At 39.5% G+C, this 19,003-nt stretch overlaps 1 protein-coding gene across 1 annotated transcript; it reads right to left on the reverse strand.

The window, feature by feature from the left end:
- On the reverse strand, positions 17,826-18,777 carry LOC109830963 (protein ALP1-like). The gene is made up of 3 exons (XM_020398314.1): positions 18,685-18,777; positions 18,375-18,603; positions 17,826-18,286 (listed from the first exon to the last, which is right to left on the reverse strand). The coding sequence occupies exons 1-3, from the start codon at positions 18,775-18,777 to the stop codon at positions 17,826-17,828; spliced, it is 783 nt and encodes a 260-aa protein (XP_020253903.1).

Consider the following 19,003-nt stretch of genomic DNA (forward strand, 5'->3'; position numbering starts at 1 on the left):
CTCAATCAAATAGAAAATTGGGCCATAAATACACGTAGGACAAGGATTTGAATGCAAAAATCTCATTCTTTTTATTTTCCTTGACGAACAAGAAAGTGATCGTACCTGATGTAAGATGTCATGGAATGAAGGACATTTTATCATAGGTGATTGTACGACGATTAGAGTACTGAGGATAACGCTGAATCCAATTAGGAAAAGAAGAAAAAGAACTTTACTTCTTGGCCGACTTGAATATCAAATTAGCTCATACAGTGATATTTACTTTTAAATTAAATATAAAAAATTAATGTGGGCAACCAAAAAAATTAAAAATTAACGCACTTTATCAATAAGACCTACTCTAATAACAGGAATTTTGACTTGAGCGGAAAAAATTAAAGATTTTTTACATATGCACCCTCAAATTCCTTACATACATATTTGCCCTTAATATTCAAATATATGTAGAAAAAAAAGATCTCAACTCTCTCTTTCTCTCCCCATCTCATTCATCTGCCTTAGGGCCGGTTCTGAGATTTTAGGGGCCCTGTGCGAAAAGTAAACATATGACACTTCTCTATATACAAAATATCAATAAATTCCAATTTGAATCCCTAAAATGCTAGGGAACAAAATGTTAGTGATCAGACATTAAAATGCTACCTGATTTTTTTGCATCTAGATAATCTTTAACATACTTTTCAAGTGCTATTGCACATTCTTCATCTCTTCGGTCACTTGAATAAAATATTATTAATCAGATAAATGCATGTAATCTCACCTTAATAAAGCTTTACAATAGAGCAAATAGTCCACAATAAGAAATACTTGCATGTTATGTTCCTCTTGTATCTGTGCTTACCTTTATCAAATATTGAAGCCTTTAGCATCAAAAAGTATCATCGAAAAATTGTCCTCCTTGCATTTTTAGCTACAAAATCACTAATTAAGTCTTTAACATCAATTTTATCTATAAAATCATTTTCAATGGATATCAAAGCTAGTCCGCTTAGTCTTTCTTGTGACATGGTCGATCTCAGATAAGATTTTAATATTTTTAATTTTGAAAAACTTCTTTCTGCAGATGCGACTGTGACATGTATAGTCAATAATATTCTATAAGCAATACATGCATTTGGAAAACAATTTCATATTTTTAAGAAATTCAGTTTATCAATAGCCATCTTTGTTTCTTTTGGTAAAATATTTTGTAAGGTTTTTAGTTCTCCAAATAAATATTTCAAATCAAGATCAGAAAATGTTTTTTATTTTAGAACAATTTTAAGATTATCACAACCTGCTTTCAAATTATTATCATCTAATGAGTTTAACTTTTCTGAACCAAACAAAAATCCAAAAATATCTTCATATGCTTTATATTGCTCAAACATTTTCTTTAGTGAACCAATAGCTTGATCTACAATATACAAAAAATAATTGATTCTAAAAGATTCTTCAGCTGATTGTGTTGTCTCCTCATTAACATTCTCATCAAATTATCTTTTTCTACGGATTTGACGTTTTACTTGAAATACATAATCAATTTCCATTTCAGTAGTAATTTCTTTAGCAATTGTCATAGCTTGTGTGAGCCCAACTTCTCTATAATCCTAAAAAACCTAATCAATCCTTTTACTTGATCTATAGAAATATTAATAAGCATGTCTTTAGATTGTAAAAAATTGCTAATTAAGTTAACAACAAACAATATATCATACCAAATAATCATACTTAATAAAAATTCAAAATTTCCAATTCCATGTGTTACTAAAGAATCTGCTTCACTCCTTATTTTGGAGTCATTATCAGTTTCTGCTAACTGAATTAGTGCTTCTCTTATTTCAAGCGTTTGGAATCTAATTGCTTTAACGCTTTCAATATAGCTTTCCCAACGTGTAGCCGACAATGGCTTCACAGTTAAACCATTTACATTATTTATCAAAAAATTTCATCGCTTTGTTGAGTGAGAAAATAATGTATAAATACGTTGTATCACTCTAAAAAAGTCTTTTGCTTTATCATAACAATTTGTCAATCCACAAAGTGTTAAATTAAGACTATGACAACCACAAGGCGTGTATAATGCTCTAGGATTTATATCAAGTAATATTTTTTGTACACCTTGGTGTCTCCCTTTCATATTAGACCCATTATCATACCCTTGACCTCGTACATTATCAATATCAAAATTAAGAGTTTTTAGCACATTTGCAATTCTTTAAAAAGTCCTTGTCTAGATGTATCATTTACTTTTAAAAATTCTACAAAAACTCTTCTATTTGTATCGGGCTTGTAGAAATATCGAGACATCGTAATATTAAAGTTATTTGTTCTTGGTGACTTGCATCCGGAGTAAAATCAAGTATCACTGAAAAATATTTAGCTTCTTTAATTTTTTGAACTATTGCACATTTGATTTTAGAAGCTAACATACTTATAAATTCATTTTGAATGCTATGACCAAGATAATGATAATGAATTTCACCATGGTCAATACGTCAAACATGTTCTTGCATTACTGGATCCTATTCTGCAATCATTTCAATTAGGTCTAACAATTTTCCATTATTATTTTGATAAATTCTCTCATTTGTTCCTTGAAATGCCAAGTTATGTTTAGCAAGATATTTAACAATAGAAATTATTCTTTGTAATACTTTCTTCCAATATTCCTTCTATTAATTTGCTCTTGAATATTTTTATCGATTGTTTTGTTTTTCTTTAATCTTATGCATAAATCAAGCCAAGTACTCATGTTAATGATGTGCTCATTAGTTGTTTCATGTTCTTTAAGCCTAGCACTAAGATGTATCCAATCATTAAATCCTTCATTTTAAAAAAAAAACTTTTCTTAAAACCATTTTTAAACAATTTACAACAAATACAGAAAACTTTATCGATATCCTTTGACTAAACTAACCATTCCCTATCGTATTTCTCTTTATTTGATAAATGTCTAGTGTAAAATGCCGAAGAAAAACATCTTCCTAATTTATCTTTAGGACCTTTTTCGACTACTAGATCTCTTATAGGGCCATTTTCCACTAATATATCTCTAGATTTTGTGTCCAAATTATCCCAAATTCTTGGATCATAAATATTCAAATTCATGAGCATAGACTAATTAGGTTGTTCATTGCCTAAAATATTTTCGTTCTTATTTTTATTTTCATTGTCAATATCAATTTCATTCTGATTCTCATTCTCATTTTTACTTTCATTTTTATTTTCATTTTCATTCTGATTCTCATTTTCATTATCATTTTTATTTTCATTATGATTCTCATTTTCATTATCATTTTTATTTTTACTTTGATCATCAACATTTTCATTCTCATACTTATTCAGGCCCAAATCATTAATGTTATCATTTTCAATTGAATTTTTAACTAATCTTATGTAACAATGAATTTATCAAGCGCTCCACTTTGAGTTTGGATAAATTGTTTAATTTTTCTTTTTTTCTTACATTTATCATATCCAGAAAGATATTTTCTTGGAGGTATTTCTAATATAAAAAAAAAATATTACAATCAAAATATCAAATTGAAAGAAGTCAAAAGATTCGGAACAATACAACCTGATGAACAGCTCTGGCTGAGCATCGAGCTTGCTCTTATCCGTCAAGCTCTCGTAACGAATCTTATCCAAAGCCTTTACAAGTACAACAACAATAAAAATCAAACAAAAGCATCAAATCAAGAGCTCCTCAATCAACAAAAACCCTAACTAATCCCAAAAATAGACCAAAATTTACATCCGAGGAGGCGAGGAATTGCTAGCGAGCTCGACAGCGGCGAAGTGGACTGACTGCTGACTGCTAAGCTCGACGGGACGACGAATCTGAGCGAGGGCAGAAAGCTCCGAAGTTGACAATTTCGAGGCCTCGGGCGGTGGAATCGGAGAGGAGGAGGGGGAGGTGATGGCGAGGGCAAGGCCGCAACCCGCGAGGGTGATGAGCCGACGTGACGCTGAGTTGAGCGAGGGGATGTCGAGGGCGGAGGACAGGAGGAGGGGACTGGGCAGATCTAGTTTGAGATGTGAAGATGGGTAGAGATCCTTTTGAAGGAGAGGTTTTTGAATGGAGGGTTGAGATTAAGCTGAAGGTTGTGAAATGGACGGTCCACGTTGGTCTTAGATTCATTTCTCCCTATATATAAATATAATTAAAAATTTTTTGGGGCCCCTAATTTTAGGGGGCCCTGTGCGGTGGATCACCCCGCACACCTCCAGAGCCGGCTTTGATCTGCCTCTCCTCCCATCTCCCACATCCCCCCCACCCTTCTTTTCTACTCCTCAAGATCCTCATCTTTTCCACCTCCTTCTCCATCATTACCCCTCTTCTCGACCTCTCACTTATATCTCCTCTTACTCTTCTCCTCCCACTTCCTCTATCCCCTTTCTTCCCTCAAACATTTATCAAAAGTGGATGAGGGAGTGGAGGAAGAGAGGAGAAAAGGATGAGAGAAGGGAAAGTGAGGCAGAGGAAGTGGAGTAAGAAAGAAAGAGTTTGAATAATGGGTAATGTAGTGGGGAGGGGGGGGGGGGGGAAGAAAGATTATTTTTTTGTAATTATTTAAATTTGGAGGGTAAATCCATAAGTATGGTAGAGTTGAGACATATATATACAAAAATTCTTAATCTTGCTACTCAAATCAAAACTACAATCACGGTGATAAGCCTCACTGGTTAAAAGTGTCAATTTTTTGATCTTGTTGTGGGCAATATTAGATTGTATAATTAATTGGAAAATAAGTGTCACTTTATAAGTTAATTTGGTATCTGAGCCTTTTTTGTCTCATCTTTAATTTTAATACTGTGTTAATCTTATATTATTTTTAATGTTTCATTATTTTGTTTAGGCTAAATAGCGCTTAGATACCTTATAGTTACACTAGTTTAGCAATTATATACCCTAAGTGTAGGCAATAAAAATTACCTTTAATCCCTATTAGAGAAGTTCAGAACAATACTGCTAAAACCTCACTCGAAAGAGCAAAAAAGGGAAAAATGATAATATCTCTCAAACTATAAGGAATTTTGCGAAACAGAGGTGGAAAACCCCCTATGGAGGTTTGGTTGGCCCTGTCTCGTCGAGATAGATGATTTTCATATATAATTCGTCAAATTCCGAGTTACGGTTTGAAAGTTACGACCTATTCTTCGTAGCATATTCTAGAGCTCGCCTGAAGAGCAATCCCGCCTGCAAAGGGGTTTAGCTCGCCTGAAGGCTTCAATCTTTAAGCTCGCCTGAATGAGGCTGGCTCGCTTGCACAGCCTTGCCTACCAAGTTCGCCTGCATATTTAAAGCTCGCCTGCACAAGGCAAGCTCGCCCGATAGTTGGGAGCTTGCCTGCATGACCCAAGCTCGCCTGCACGCTTGAAGACCCAAGCTCTCCTGCACGCTTGAAGCTCACATGCATGTTTGAAGGTCGCCTGTACAAGGCAAGCTCGCCCGACAGCTGGGAGCTCGCCTGGCGATCCCCTTAGGCTCTCCTAATGCTTGAAGCTCACCTGCATGATCCAGCCTCACCTACACAAGCTCGCCTACACAGCCTCGCCTACACAGCCTCGCCTACAGAGCTCACCTGACAGCTTGAAGCTCGCCTGCATGATCCAGGCTCGCTCGAAGGTAAGTTCACCTGCACAGTCTATCCTATAGAGCTCGCCTGGTAGCTTGAAGCTCGCTTGCATGATCCAGGCTCACATGAAGGCAAGCTCGCCTGACAGCTTGAAGCTCGCCTGCATGATCCAGCCTCGCCTGCACAAGCTCGCCTCCACAGCCTCACCTGAAGACCAAGCTCGCATGCACAGCCTTGCCAACTCACCTAGCCTGTCAGCCGCCCACTTGAAGTATGGGAACAGTCAAATCCCTTGAATTAAAGGATTGGTTATCCTCATGACCATACCCAGCACGAGAATAGTCATTTCCCATTATTTAAGGGATTTGGTCATGATTCTCCTCATGGCCATACTTAGTATGGGAATGGTCACTTTCCATGATTTAAGGGAGTGATTACACTCTCTTTCTTCTTTATAAAAGGCCGTGATCAGCCATAGAGGAAGGGTCTGAGGACCCGACTCCTTTGAGGACGAATTACAGAGAACTTAAGACCATCTTGGACTCGAGATCAATCTTGTTCTAGGTACGCTGTCGGCGGAGTCTTGGTCTTTGGAGATTGGACTTCTTGTCATTCAAGAAGACAGAATTCTTGACATCTTCGGCCTACAAGCACAAGAATTTATTTGGCCTCGGTTGATCGAACTCATCCAATCGAGCTTCTACTGTGTACTGAAGCTTCAAGCACTTGTTTGGCCTCGGTTGATCGAACTCATCCAATCGAGCTTCTACTGTGTACTGAAGCTTCAAGCACTTGTTTGGCCTCGGTTGATCGAACTCATCCAATCGAGCTTCTACTGTGTACTGAAGCTTCAAGCACTTGTTTGGCCTCTGTTGATCGAACTCACCCAATCAAGCTTCTACTACGTACTAAAGCTTGCCCGCAACTTCGATCGGATTGTCCAAGGGAAGCAAGCTCGGCACGAGCACCGAGGGAGGCATCCTATCGCTACCAAAGACCTCATGTTAAACAAGGAGGGTCATTCCCTCCACTTATGTTGTAAACTTTGATCATTAGTTTGTAATAAGCCGTTCTTATAAATACAAACAAATTCCCCATTCTCGGGAAATCAAATTTTACACCTACAGAAGGTGGCGACCATAGTGGAAGAAACTGTTTCTTCAACTGAAATGGTAGTGGCGCAGTTTGATGAAATTACGGTGGTGACAACTATTGAGTCCCTCGTGATCGAGTTCGAAGAGTACTTATCTTTATCCTGTTCTTGCAGTAATGCGTCTCACAAGTGATACAGAGTTGTGCGTGTGGCCTAGCCCTAAGTGGCCGAGGCAACCACGTTGGAGAGCTCCGCCCGAGCAAGCATAGGGGCTTCTATCTCCCCCAAGCCCATCACGGCCGAGCCAGAGGCAAAGGATGCAAGTTCATAGGCTGCTCGATGTGTCGTTGAATGCTCCTCGTAGACCCCCATGCAAGAAGAGACGTCAATTCCTGTTAGCACGGACCACGCCTTCTCCATCAACATGAATGCTCCCCTCTCCAAAAGAGCCAAGCAACGGCGATGACAAGCTCTCACCCGCCAAAAAATGCAAGCCCTCGTCTCCGATGATGGCCTGGATTACTATTCAGGCCTGAAGAGATCCAAGCCAAAACACAAAGCTCCCAAAATTGACGAATTTAGTGTTTTTGACGAGCCTATCAGTTCAGGCGAGTCCCATGAGCTTCATTCAATGAGTAAGGTTCCTAATTTTGGCGAAACACTCAAATCAGGCGAGCCCACCTACACAGGTGGGTTTCGCTCTTCAGGCGAGCTTCCTAAATCAGGCGAGCTTCGCAAATACGGTGAACTCTATAGTTCAAGCGAACTTCATCAAGTTCGCCTAACGGCCCAACTTTGCCCGCAAGCCGACCTTCACAGAAAGGCAAAACTACAGCTCACTTAACAGGAGAGCCTCAACAAGTTGAACCTCGCCAACACATGCGAGCTCACCAACAGATGCCAGCTCGTTCAATAGGCGAACCTCAGCAGACTAAGGCTCGCCGATGAGCTCGAGTATGCCAAACAGGTGGACCTCGGCAAGATCGTCTAACAGCTCAACCCCGCCTGCAAGAAGCGGTAGTTCACCAAAAATGCGAACCTTGCCTAAAAGAACTGTAGGTTGAACCTTGCCAACAGGCTCGAGGTCGCCGACCACGCGAACCTCGTCTGATTGAGCAAACGGCTGAACTTCGCCAATAGGCCCAAGCTCGCCTGTCTAGGCAAGGTCACCTGAGTTCAACGCTTGGGAAATTTCCCAAGTGTTCCTATTTGGACTCCCTTGAGTCTCCTCTATATGAACGCCAACAGTCGGACGAGGCTCAAGCTCGCCTTGAACCTCGCCTAAACGACCAGTCGGCTTAACCTCACCAGTAGTCAGCTAAAGGTTGCCTAGATTCCAGACCTCGCCAGCAGTCGGCTGAAGGTCATCCAAATGCTCGAGCTCACCTACAGTCGGTTACACCTCGCCCATATTCCATACCTCACTTGTCTCGGCGAGGTTGGTTGGATCCGACACTTAGGGAATTTCCCAAGTGTCCTTATGTCGGCTCCCTTGAGTCTCCTTCATGCGACTTCACGTCTCGTCCTTCCGACATTAGGGGTTGTCACTATCAACCTACGGGGGATCTCATAGGACGATTGACTTGCAAACACATTCCCTACGAGACTTCCGATGATGTGGGGCTCCCCGCCGCAACTGTCAATGCGACAGGGAAGTCTAAGGCTATTGGGCATGCAGATATCCACAAACGCACTCATGCCCAAATGGGGGTAGCCATTCTGTTTGACTACACGTGCCTAGCACCCATCTCAGACGACGACGATGATGATTGCTCGGTAGTAGCAACGTCATAGGCTTCAAGCTCTATTCAGGGTGAAGGCCCGAAAGTGCACATGACCAACACCCCTGATGAGATATCTAAGAGACTCGACGAGCAACATGTTAGACCCTAGAGGGGGTGATTAGGGTCTTATGCTAATCTAATCCGATTTTATGCTAATTAAAACTAATTAACAAGTTATCCTAGCAAGTATAAAATACAACAAGATACATGAGCTAGGATAGGCAATATGAACTAATGAATATATCCTAGCAATGAGATATTACAAATATATGAGCAAGGATATATAAACAACACAAGGGTAAATAATATAAACAAAGAGGTGGACAAACTAAAAGCAAGGATATATAAACAACACAAGGGTAAATAATATAAACAAAGAGGTGGACAAACTAACTAATGAGATAATAGCGATATGAGTAATGAGCACAAATATAAATGAATGCCAAAGCACACACAAACACAATCAAATGATCACGGAGTTCGGACCTTCCGTTCTACGTCTTCGCTCCCCACTCCCGGGGAGAAATCCACTAACACAACCGGGTTTTCTATGCTTACCCGAACAACATTTACACCTCACACTCGGTTTTCTAGCTAACCAAAAACTTTACAATCACCACTCTTGCAATCCCACTCTACACCCTCTCAAGTATTAGAACTAGACGTGTCTCCCTCAAGTGCTCGGATACAACCTCTCCCTAGGTTCGTCAACCGACGCCACTCCTCTTGGGACGATCCCCGACTCTCGCCACATACTTCTCTCGGTGTACAAGTATATTACAAAGTGATTCTCATAATAAGCACAATACAATAAATGATTGTTCTCTAATATGGATGAGAACACAATAAAAGCTCACACTCAATTGTTACAACTCTCACCAACCCAAATATACTATGTATGAAAATACAATAAGCTCAAGTGGGTGTGCGCAAACAATGAGTGAAATAAAATCTAAACTCAATATAAAAACTAGCTTTAAAGAATGATAATCAAACAAATATGCAAATGTAAAGCTAGATAAGAGTTTAGAAATGCTTCTCTGAAAAACAAGATGGAGAGATGGATTAAGATGAAGCTCAATCAATGTAGATGATCTCCTCCACTTGTGTAAAACTATTTCCCAAATAAAAACTCTTTTAAACAAATACTAAACAAACTTAAACCCTTGTTAAACTCTTGTTTAAAAACTTCTTGGACGTGGAAAATAGTTATGGTAAATGGGTATATATAGGGTAGAAGAAAACAACCCAAAAAATCTCAAAAACCCACTAAAAAACCAAAAAACAGAAGTTACCATTACTGTTCAACGGTCGGGTGCTACAGTAACAGCGGTCGATCGTGCTACAGTACGGTCAACCGCACTGTTTATGGACAGTTTCTGTTTTTGATAAATTCTAGAATTTTGCGTATCTAACTTTGTAAAATCAATTAAAAATAGTAAATCAACTCCAAAAATCATGAAATTTTGAGAGAAGGTTATAGACATGTAGATAAACATATTAGAGAAATAATTTCTAAAATATAACTTCCTAGTTGAGAGAAATAAATATTTGAACATAGATATATAGTTTCTAAAAAAATGCAGAAAATACTATTTTGTAAATTCAATTGAAAATAACAAAACAACTCCAAAAATAGTAAAACTTGGGGAAATATTTGTATATATGATGATAAACATTTAAATGAAGAAAATTTTTAAATCACATTTCCTTGAAAACGCATCAGTTTTGCAAAAACATGCACGAACATGTGCACGAACATGAGCTAATTAAAAACTTGATTTTGTAAATTCAAATAAACATAACAAATTAATTCCAAAATTGATAAAACTTTGGAAAATATTTATAAACATGAAATTGAATATGTTAGGAAAAGAATTTTTCAAATTGAGTTTCCCATTTGTGAAAACTCATGTATTTTGCAAGTGTGTCCAAAACATAAAAATGTGATATACATGAAATTTGATGTTTTGACATAAACAATATTTTGAAACCCTATGAAATGATTTTATAGACTTAATGAAATATGTATACAATGATTGTTAAATCCATAAACCAAAACTTGTGTATATATATAACTATATATATAAAAACCAAATGTGTGTGTGTATATATGATTGAGGTTAAAGTACTAACACACATAATATAAAACCTAAACTAAATATACCCAAGCTTGATTGATCTTCGATGTAGCTCAACTTGGTACACTTGTGAATGAAGCTAGAACTTGGATCTTCCATTTGAATTTCATAGGCTTCACTCCATAATTCCACTAACCTCCATTTGATATAATCGTGAATGCTCGATTCCATCCATCCTCCAACTTGTTGTTTGTCTATAATAAATAAATAAATACAAATACTAGACAAACAATATTAGTGGTAAATTGTTTATTAAACATCATCAAAATAAAGAGACCAACACAACAAGCAACCATCGATTCCCTGAAGGAGATGTTGGAGCAGCTTCTGAGTGAGAAGAAGAGGGAAAAAGAGAGGACTTTGTGGGCTTCGCGTAAATCCACGAAGCACAAAGAGCAGGTGCCTACTCCTTCTCACTCCTCATCCGAGTCATCTAGAGGAGCATCATCTTCGGATCATAATCTGAGAGACAAAAGGCTCGATGAGTTTCAAAGCCAACTTGACTCCTTGAAGCTCCAGAAGCATATGAACAAGCTGGGAGTTGTCAGACCATATCCAATCGAATGGGATACAGTCTCCTACCCGACAAAGTTTCAGCCACTGGACCTCCTACAGTTCGATGGCAAGGGTTCTCCTACCCAACATATTTACTACTTCCAGACGCAAACTGGACACATAGTGGGGAATGATCCCATTATGACTCGACTGTTCATTGGTACCCTCAAGAGGGCCGCTTTTGAATGGTTCCGCAGATTGAACCCTGGATCCATCACTTGCTAGAAGAACATGGAACGACTCTTCATGGCCAGATTCTTTAACGATGACAAAGAAGTATCTGTGGCCATCCTGCTAGCTGCAAAGCAGAAGAAGACAGAGTATGTAAGCAACTTTGTCAAGAGGTTCAAGAACCGATAACTACATATACGTGATCAGGTTTCTAAGGCCACTCTTATTGAGATGTGCTAGAACAATATCTCCATCGACATCCTATTTAATATGGGCACAGTCACAGGTCGCTCGTGGAAAGACTTAATCCGCCAAGGCGAACAAGTCGAGAGCATGCTCAAGCACATAGATGCAGAAGAGCCATATGAATTTCAAGGGGATGATGACTAAGACATATTGGTAGTGGAAACCACCTCCTCATCCAAACCCTCGTCACAATAGAGGGGCACTGCTTCGAAGCACAAGAAACCCACAACGGTATCTGTCGAGTTCACCGACTCGAACCCAAACTATGGGGCCGACTGTGAAGACTTGGCTACTGCTAGCCGAAGATGATCAGTGATGCTTAAATGCGTCAATTGCCAGAAGACATGCATCTGATGGTAACTTCATACCCATTCGTAGTAGAGACAGTCTACTCGAGCGGGTAATGTGTCAGCAGAGGATTTCATCCTTCAACTCCCGTGAGGTCAACTAAGGCGTCTTTACCCTTCAACCCAGATTCTCGTTGGAGCGGGGTGGTCTCGATTTCTCTGCGAAACTATATACTTCCCTAAATCTCCTCCAAATTCCCTCATTGTTCCTCTTCATCAGGACAATGGGCCCACATGAACTATCATCACCTCTGATAGTCAAGTTTTGTTCTACCATGTAATGAACACACTGATCAGAAATGATGATCTACCATGCGATGTGTCACTATTCCAATCAATGTCGTTATACTCATTCTTGAGTCAATGAATGGCTTGCTAACCTCTCACTGTGGCTGTTTAAATCATGTCCAAAATGATTAATACCCTCCCACTGGAGCATGAGGTCAAAATGCTCCTTCCACCTCCCACTCGATCAAACCTTCCTACAGTTAGGACCAGAATCAAAATCCCCTCTCGATTCCTTCCAAGAACGAGAGGTCCACTTTTAAAATGGACGACTAAAACTTTGAATAGTTAGGGTCATCCCTACATCTCCCACCTGGTCAAACCTTCCTACAGTTAGGACCAAAGCCAAGTTCCCTCGCCAACCTTTCTAATAAGATGGCGGGTCCCCAAAACTATCAAGTTAACTGTCACCTCTGATAGTCATTCAACTAGATGATGGATCTTATAAAACTATCAAGTTAACTTTTACCTCTGATAGTTTCCTCCAAATTTTCCCCGTCGATCCTCTCCAATAGGACGATAGAACAAACTCTCACTATCATGTTAACCATTACCTCTGATAAAATCAACTTACCAATCCTCTCCAATAGGATGATAAGTCCACAGAGTTGCTCAAATCGTAATAAACAATCCTGTCATGTTAACATCATACCTCTGGACAAAATCTACTTACCGACTCTCTTTAATGGAGCAGTAGGTCCACAAAGTCGCTCCAATCACAGCAATTCCTATCAGGTTAATGATTACCTCTGATAGCCGACATCGTCATTCCTGCATATGATGTTGTGTGATCAGTCATCATACTCATACGTCCCTAAATGACCTGATCCTTTTCGAGCTTTCTAATATCCTTAGAACAATCGATGGGTAGTAGCCTATCATGCGATGGCTCCTATAACAATCAATCGTCACACTCATCGTCCCTGAACGATTTGATTCCCCCCGCACCGTCTTTCCCACAAAAGGTATTGTTATTTGATAATGGCCTACCAAACGATGTGCCTTTATCCAAATAGTGGCCTACCATGCGATGTACCACTATTTTGGGTTCGTTTTTGCCCCAAGAGAAAACAAATCAGGGTTCGTCTTTGCCCTAAGGGGCTGTTTGTTTCACCAAGGGCTAGGAATAGGATTAGGAATCCAATTTAATTTATGGATTCCAACCTAATCCATAAAATTTTTTTAGACAAGTTTGAGTTTTATGGAATCCCATTTTTTTGGTCATTCAATGTTTGTTTCCCCCAAAGGATTAAGAATCTCACTTTTATAGAAATGGTCCAATTCCTAATCCCATGTTTGCTTCAAAAAGACCCTTTTTTGGGAATCGTTACTGTAGCCAAAGCCAAGCCCCCTTTACAATTAAAAACTCACTGTAGCAACGGATTTTAGCCACCAAAATTCAGATTTCTTGCTGAAATCACTGTAGCAACGGCTATTTTTAGATTCAAAATTCAGATTTTAAAATTCAGAAACAAAACACTGTAGCAACGGCTAGGAGAGGGCCTTGGTGGCTATAAATTCACCTTGAAGCCTCACAATTAAGGCAAGCATTCTCATTTTCAGCATTTAAAAAATTCCCATTGTCTTCAATTTGCTGCCCCCGACATGAAAATGATATCAGAAGAGTGCTGGTAGAATTATGAAGTTTATTGCGACTACCATCTCCGAACACCGATGAAAGTGTGCAAGAATGGTAAAAATAAGGGTAGGTGTTATTGGGGGTGTGCAAAATTCCCAAATAAAGAATGTAATTTTTTCGAATGGGCTGAAGAAAGCGGAGAGTCATCAAGCAACCAAGAAAGCCAATATGTCAAAGAAAATAGGTACGGAGAAAAATATATTTTGCAATCAAAGAAGCTGAAGAAAGAATTGAGACTTGTCGAAAATCAACTACTAATTTGGAAAATTTCTGCAATTTTCTTAGCAATTTTTTTTGTTATTTTAATTATTACAAACTTTATGTCATGTACCTGTACTTGCAAAAACTATTGAGGATGTAATGAAAACTGTTGTTTGAATTGGGTACAAATTCTAATTGATATTGTATGGCTCAGTAATAGATCAACTTATCATAATTGATTGCCCCACCTATAACTTACATGTTTATTACAGATTGCATTATAAGGATGAATTGCCTCGCCTAGACATTGTCAATTCAATGTAGGCTGCAATGTCATCCCCTTTTGCCTCATCTGGATATAATAAACGATGTAAGTTAGATTGCATTCTCAGTAAACGCTGATCATCATCATTGCCACATATCAAGTGCAAGGAAAACCACAGGCAAGGCAAACCAAAACAGCAAGTAACCCACAGGCAAGGAAAACCAAAACAGCAACACAAAATGCAACCACGAGCTACACAAGCTCTTAACAAAATAAAACAGACCCAGCAGATAGGGAGTAAACAAGCAACAAACCCCAGCAGCAGCAGGAGCTGCACAAGCTCCCAATAACAGCCACAACCCCAAAGAGCATCTATGTTACACAAGCTCAAACAAAACACCACCAAAACCCAGCTGTAGCAAATGCTGCACAAGCTGAAATCAAAAGGCACAACCCCAGCAGCAGCCTAAAAAATACACAAGCTCAAACAAAACAGCACCAAACCCCAGCTGCAGCAGGAGATGCACAAGCTCCAATTATCAGGCACAAACCCATACTGTATTGGAGCTACACAAGCTCAAAATAAAACAACAACAAATCCCAGCAGCAGCAGGAGCTGCACAACTGAGGAATAACAGCTTAACCTGTAATAACAAGGAGCTACACAAGCTCAAAACAGACAAGCAACAAACCCTAGCAGCAGCATGAGCTACACAAGCTCAAAACAGTTCAGCAACAAACCCCAGCAGTAGCAGGAGCTGCACAAATTGTTAAATAACAGGCACAAACCCAACAAAGCAATGATCGAATACAAGCTCAAAACACAGCAGTTGGCAAACCTCAGCAGCAACAGGAGCTGCACAAGCTCCAAATAACAGGCACAAACCCAACAAAGATTGGAGCTACACAAGCTCAAAACAAAGCAAGGAATAGGACAAGCTCAAAAGAAAACAGTTGGCAAACCCCAGCAATGCATGAGCTACACAAGCTCCCAATAACATGCACAAACCCAAGAAAGCAAGGAGCTACACAAGCTCAAAACAAATCAGTTGGCAAACCCCAGCAGCAGCATGAGCTGCACAAGCTCCCAATAACAGCCACAAACCCCAGAAAGCAAATGCTGCACAAGCTCAAAACAAAGCAAGGAGCTACACAAGCTCAAACCAATGCAGTACTCAAACCCCAGCAGCAGCAGGAGCTGCACAAGCTCCCAATAACAGCCACAAACCCCAGAAAACAAATGCTGCACAAGCTCAAAACAAAGCAAGGAGCTACACAAGCTCAAACCAATGCAGTACTCAAACCCCAAAACAAAGCAAGGAGCTACACAAGCTCAAACCAATGCAGTACTCAAACCCCAGCAGCAGCAGGAGCTGTACAAGCTCCCAATAACAGCCACAAACCCCAGAAAGCAAATGCTGCACAAAAGAAAAACAAAGCAAGGAGCTATACAAGCTCAAATCAATGCAGTACTCAAACCCCAGCAGCAGCAGGAGCTGCACAAGCTCACAATAACAGCCAAAAACCACAGAAAGCAAGGAGCTACACAAGCTCAAAACAAAGCAAGGATCTACACAAGCTCAAACCAATGCAGTACTCAAACCCCAGCAGCAGCAGGAGCTGCACAAGCTCCCAATAAAAACCAATGCAGTACTCAAACCCCAGCAGCAGCAGGAGCTGCACAAGCTCCCAATAACAGCCACAAACCCTAGAAAGCAAATGCTGCACAAAAGAAAAACAAAGCAAGGAGCTACACAAGCTCAAACCAATGCAGTACTCAAACCCCAGTAGCAGCAGGAGCTGCACAAGCTCCCAATAATAGCCACAAACCCCAGAAAGCAAGGAGCTACACAAGCTCAAAACAAAGCAAGGAGCTACACAAGCTCAAAAGAAAACAGTTGGATTTTGTGATGTACCTCTGCTGACCTTCCTTGGATTTTATGAAAAACCTCCTAGCTTCACGTTCATTGTCCTATAAATGGTCTAAAACCCTATCGAGGAACTCCTCAGAATATTTAGACCTATGTTCCTTCAACGCTGCAGCCAACTGCTCAGTCCAGTGTACAACGTGTTGATTTCTCATTGACTGAGACATGGACTCAACAAAGGCACATAGCATTTCCTCTTCACGATTATATTTTATGGTTTTTTTGTTAGATGATGAAGTCATGCTGTCTTTACTCTTAGTCTTATATCTAGTGGGTTGTGGTTGGTTAACAGCACCAGAACGTGGTTGGTTGCAAGTATCAGACCGTGGTTCAGTTTCACTCTCCTCTAGAATCTCGCAATCATCATCGGGAATAGGTATGGACCTACTAGACCCAATGTTAGCGTACACGGGCCTAACAAAATCACCCTTGGCTTGATCATCACCCATGATAACTTGTAAATTTTTGAAGTGAGGAAGGGGTTTGTTTATGTACGCTTTGTACTTAGAATTGGATTTGTCCTACAATAATAAATACTTATAAGTAGTGAATCAAATGTATTAAATTGAAGGTGACAATATAGATAGATGCTGAATTGTTATACCTGGGCCCAAGATTTCAAGGTTTCCTCATCCAATGTAATCATTTTACTTGTTTCATCCCACCCAGCACCACTTATATCAAGGCAAGCTTTCATGTCATTGAATTTGTTCCGCAAACATTTCAAGTGGTTAATGACATGCAGGTGAGTGAAATCAGTCTTGAATTGCATGTTGATTTTCATGGCAGCCATTTTATAAGCTTCAGCCTTGAAGTTCTTGTCTGGCTTCATGCCATCCAATGCTAAATCTGCAAGATAAGGAATAAGCACATCATCGTGCTCTGGAAGCCAAAACTTATTAGCCACGCCTCCTGAGTTCAACCTGGCACACGAAACCTTTTTTTTATGGGCTAATCTTTTCCCTCTTTTCAATGGCGAAGTGTGCTCCACACCATCAACGTCATGAATATCCTTTCCACCTGAATCACCAGTGTTCGGTGAAAATTGATTAGGTCCACTACTTTGAGAACTGGCTGTGGGAAACATCAAACCTTATGGACTGCCTAATAAGCTCATGTATGACATTGGCGGCTGTGTCATCCTACCATAATTACCATCCCATGGTGGGAATGGTGAGAATGTATGCGGAGGTAAGGTGAATGGCTGTGGTCGAACAGGCATGCAGTTCATGTTAATTCCAAAACTAGGATTTGGCATTGCATTTGAATGAGAAGGGACGCTTTGCTTATCTGCCGGATTGTTAGCCATACCTAATATATTTTGTAAGCATAGCCATATTAACAATAAAGAAATATAAAACAATATGGGATATGTATGCATTTATCAAGGAATATACGAAACGACGATATTTCTCAAACAACATAACAAAAGAGCAACCGATAAAAGTAGTAATGTTTTGGTACAAGCAAAGAAACATTAAACAATATCGATGCGAACAGTATTTTAAAATTCACCAAGTTATTACATAGCCATAGAACAGATACCACACTAAGTTAAACCGCTCTCCATTGTGTTACCATCATTGTACTTTGCACAATAATCCACCTACATCGCCCAAGCAATTTGATCTCGCATCTCCTTCCATTCATTTCTAACATCTCGATCCTCTCTTTGTGTCCTACTTTGAGTATAGTCCATCACATTTGAATCGTCTTCATTTGTCTCTTCCCCAGTATCTTCATCAATTTCAACATTTTCATTCAAAATATCATCAGCCGGATCCTCCAAGGCAATAAAGTTGTGCAACACAGTACACGCTAGTACAATGTCCACTTGAGTGGGAAATGGATAATTCGGCTTCGCCGCAAGAATTTTAAACCGATTCTTCAGTATCCCAAATGTGCATTCAATTTTTGATCTTAAAGATGAATGCCTTAAATTGAACAACTCCTTCCTATTCTTTGGTATCCTACCGGCGTGCTCTTTTAAATGATATCGGACACCGCGATACGGGGATATAAAACCTGGCATTATGGTGTATCCAGCGTCACATAGGTAATATTTACCTACATTAATTAAACAGTATTTTAAAATCTAAAATATTGCCAAGTAGTTAATATATTATTCATAATGTGCACAAGTAAGAATGAATACCATCATAAACTCGGAGCCCGTAAGGCTGTGGTCTAGACAGGGAGTCTTGTAATACCCTATAATCATTTGCTGCCCCCTCCCAGCCAGCCAAGACATAAGTAAATAGTTTATTGGGGTTGCAGGCTGCTAAGATGTTTTGGGTGACCCCTTTTCGCCCTCTAAACCGTGCAACTAGGTCACTAGGTAAAACCGCGTCGACGTGTGTGCCATCTATCAAACCAATGCAGTCCTATAAAAAAATATAAATTATACATAGTTGAATAAAAAAAGTTTATTTGGAAAATTGTTAAGCTGTATGTATTCAATTTACATTAACGTAAGGAAAATAATTTGAGTTGTTTGCAATCTCCTCGGGAACTTCTTTTGGGGCTTGCTTCATGTACCGATCACGTAGTCCATTCATTGCTTGCAGAACTTTATTGAAATACCTGCTAACTGTAGGATCTGAAATAGATACACTAGAACACTAGAGGGGGGGTGAATAGTGTTCTTTTAAAATTATTACAAAGTAGATAATAAATTGCAAAGAAAAATGGCATTCTCAGAAATTTGCAAACACAAACACAAGGATTTTATACTGGTTCCACCAATCCGGTGTACATCCAGTCCCCAAGCAAATCCCGCTTGAG

The sequence above is a fragment of the Asparagus officinalis genome, chromosome 2 (assembly GCF_001876935.1).
Source record: "Asparagus officinalis chromosome 2, Aspof.V1, whole genome shotgun sequence".
Taxonomy (NCBI): domain Eukaryota; kingdom Viridiplantae; phylum Streptophyta; class Magnoliopsida; order Asparagales; family Asparagaceae; genus Asparagus; species Asparagus officinalis.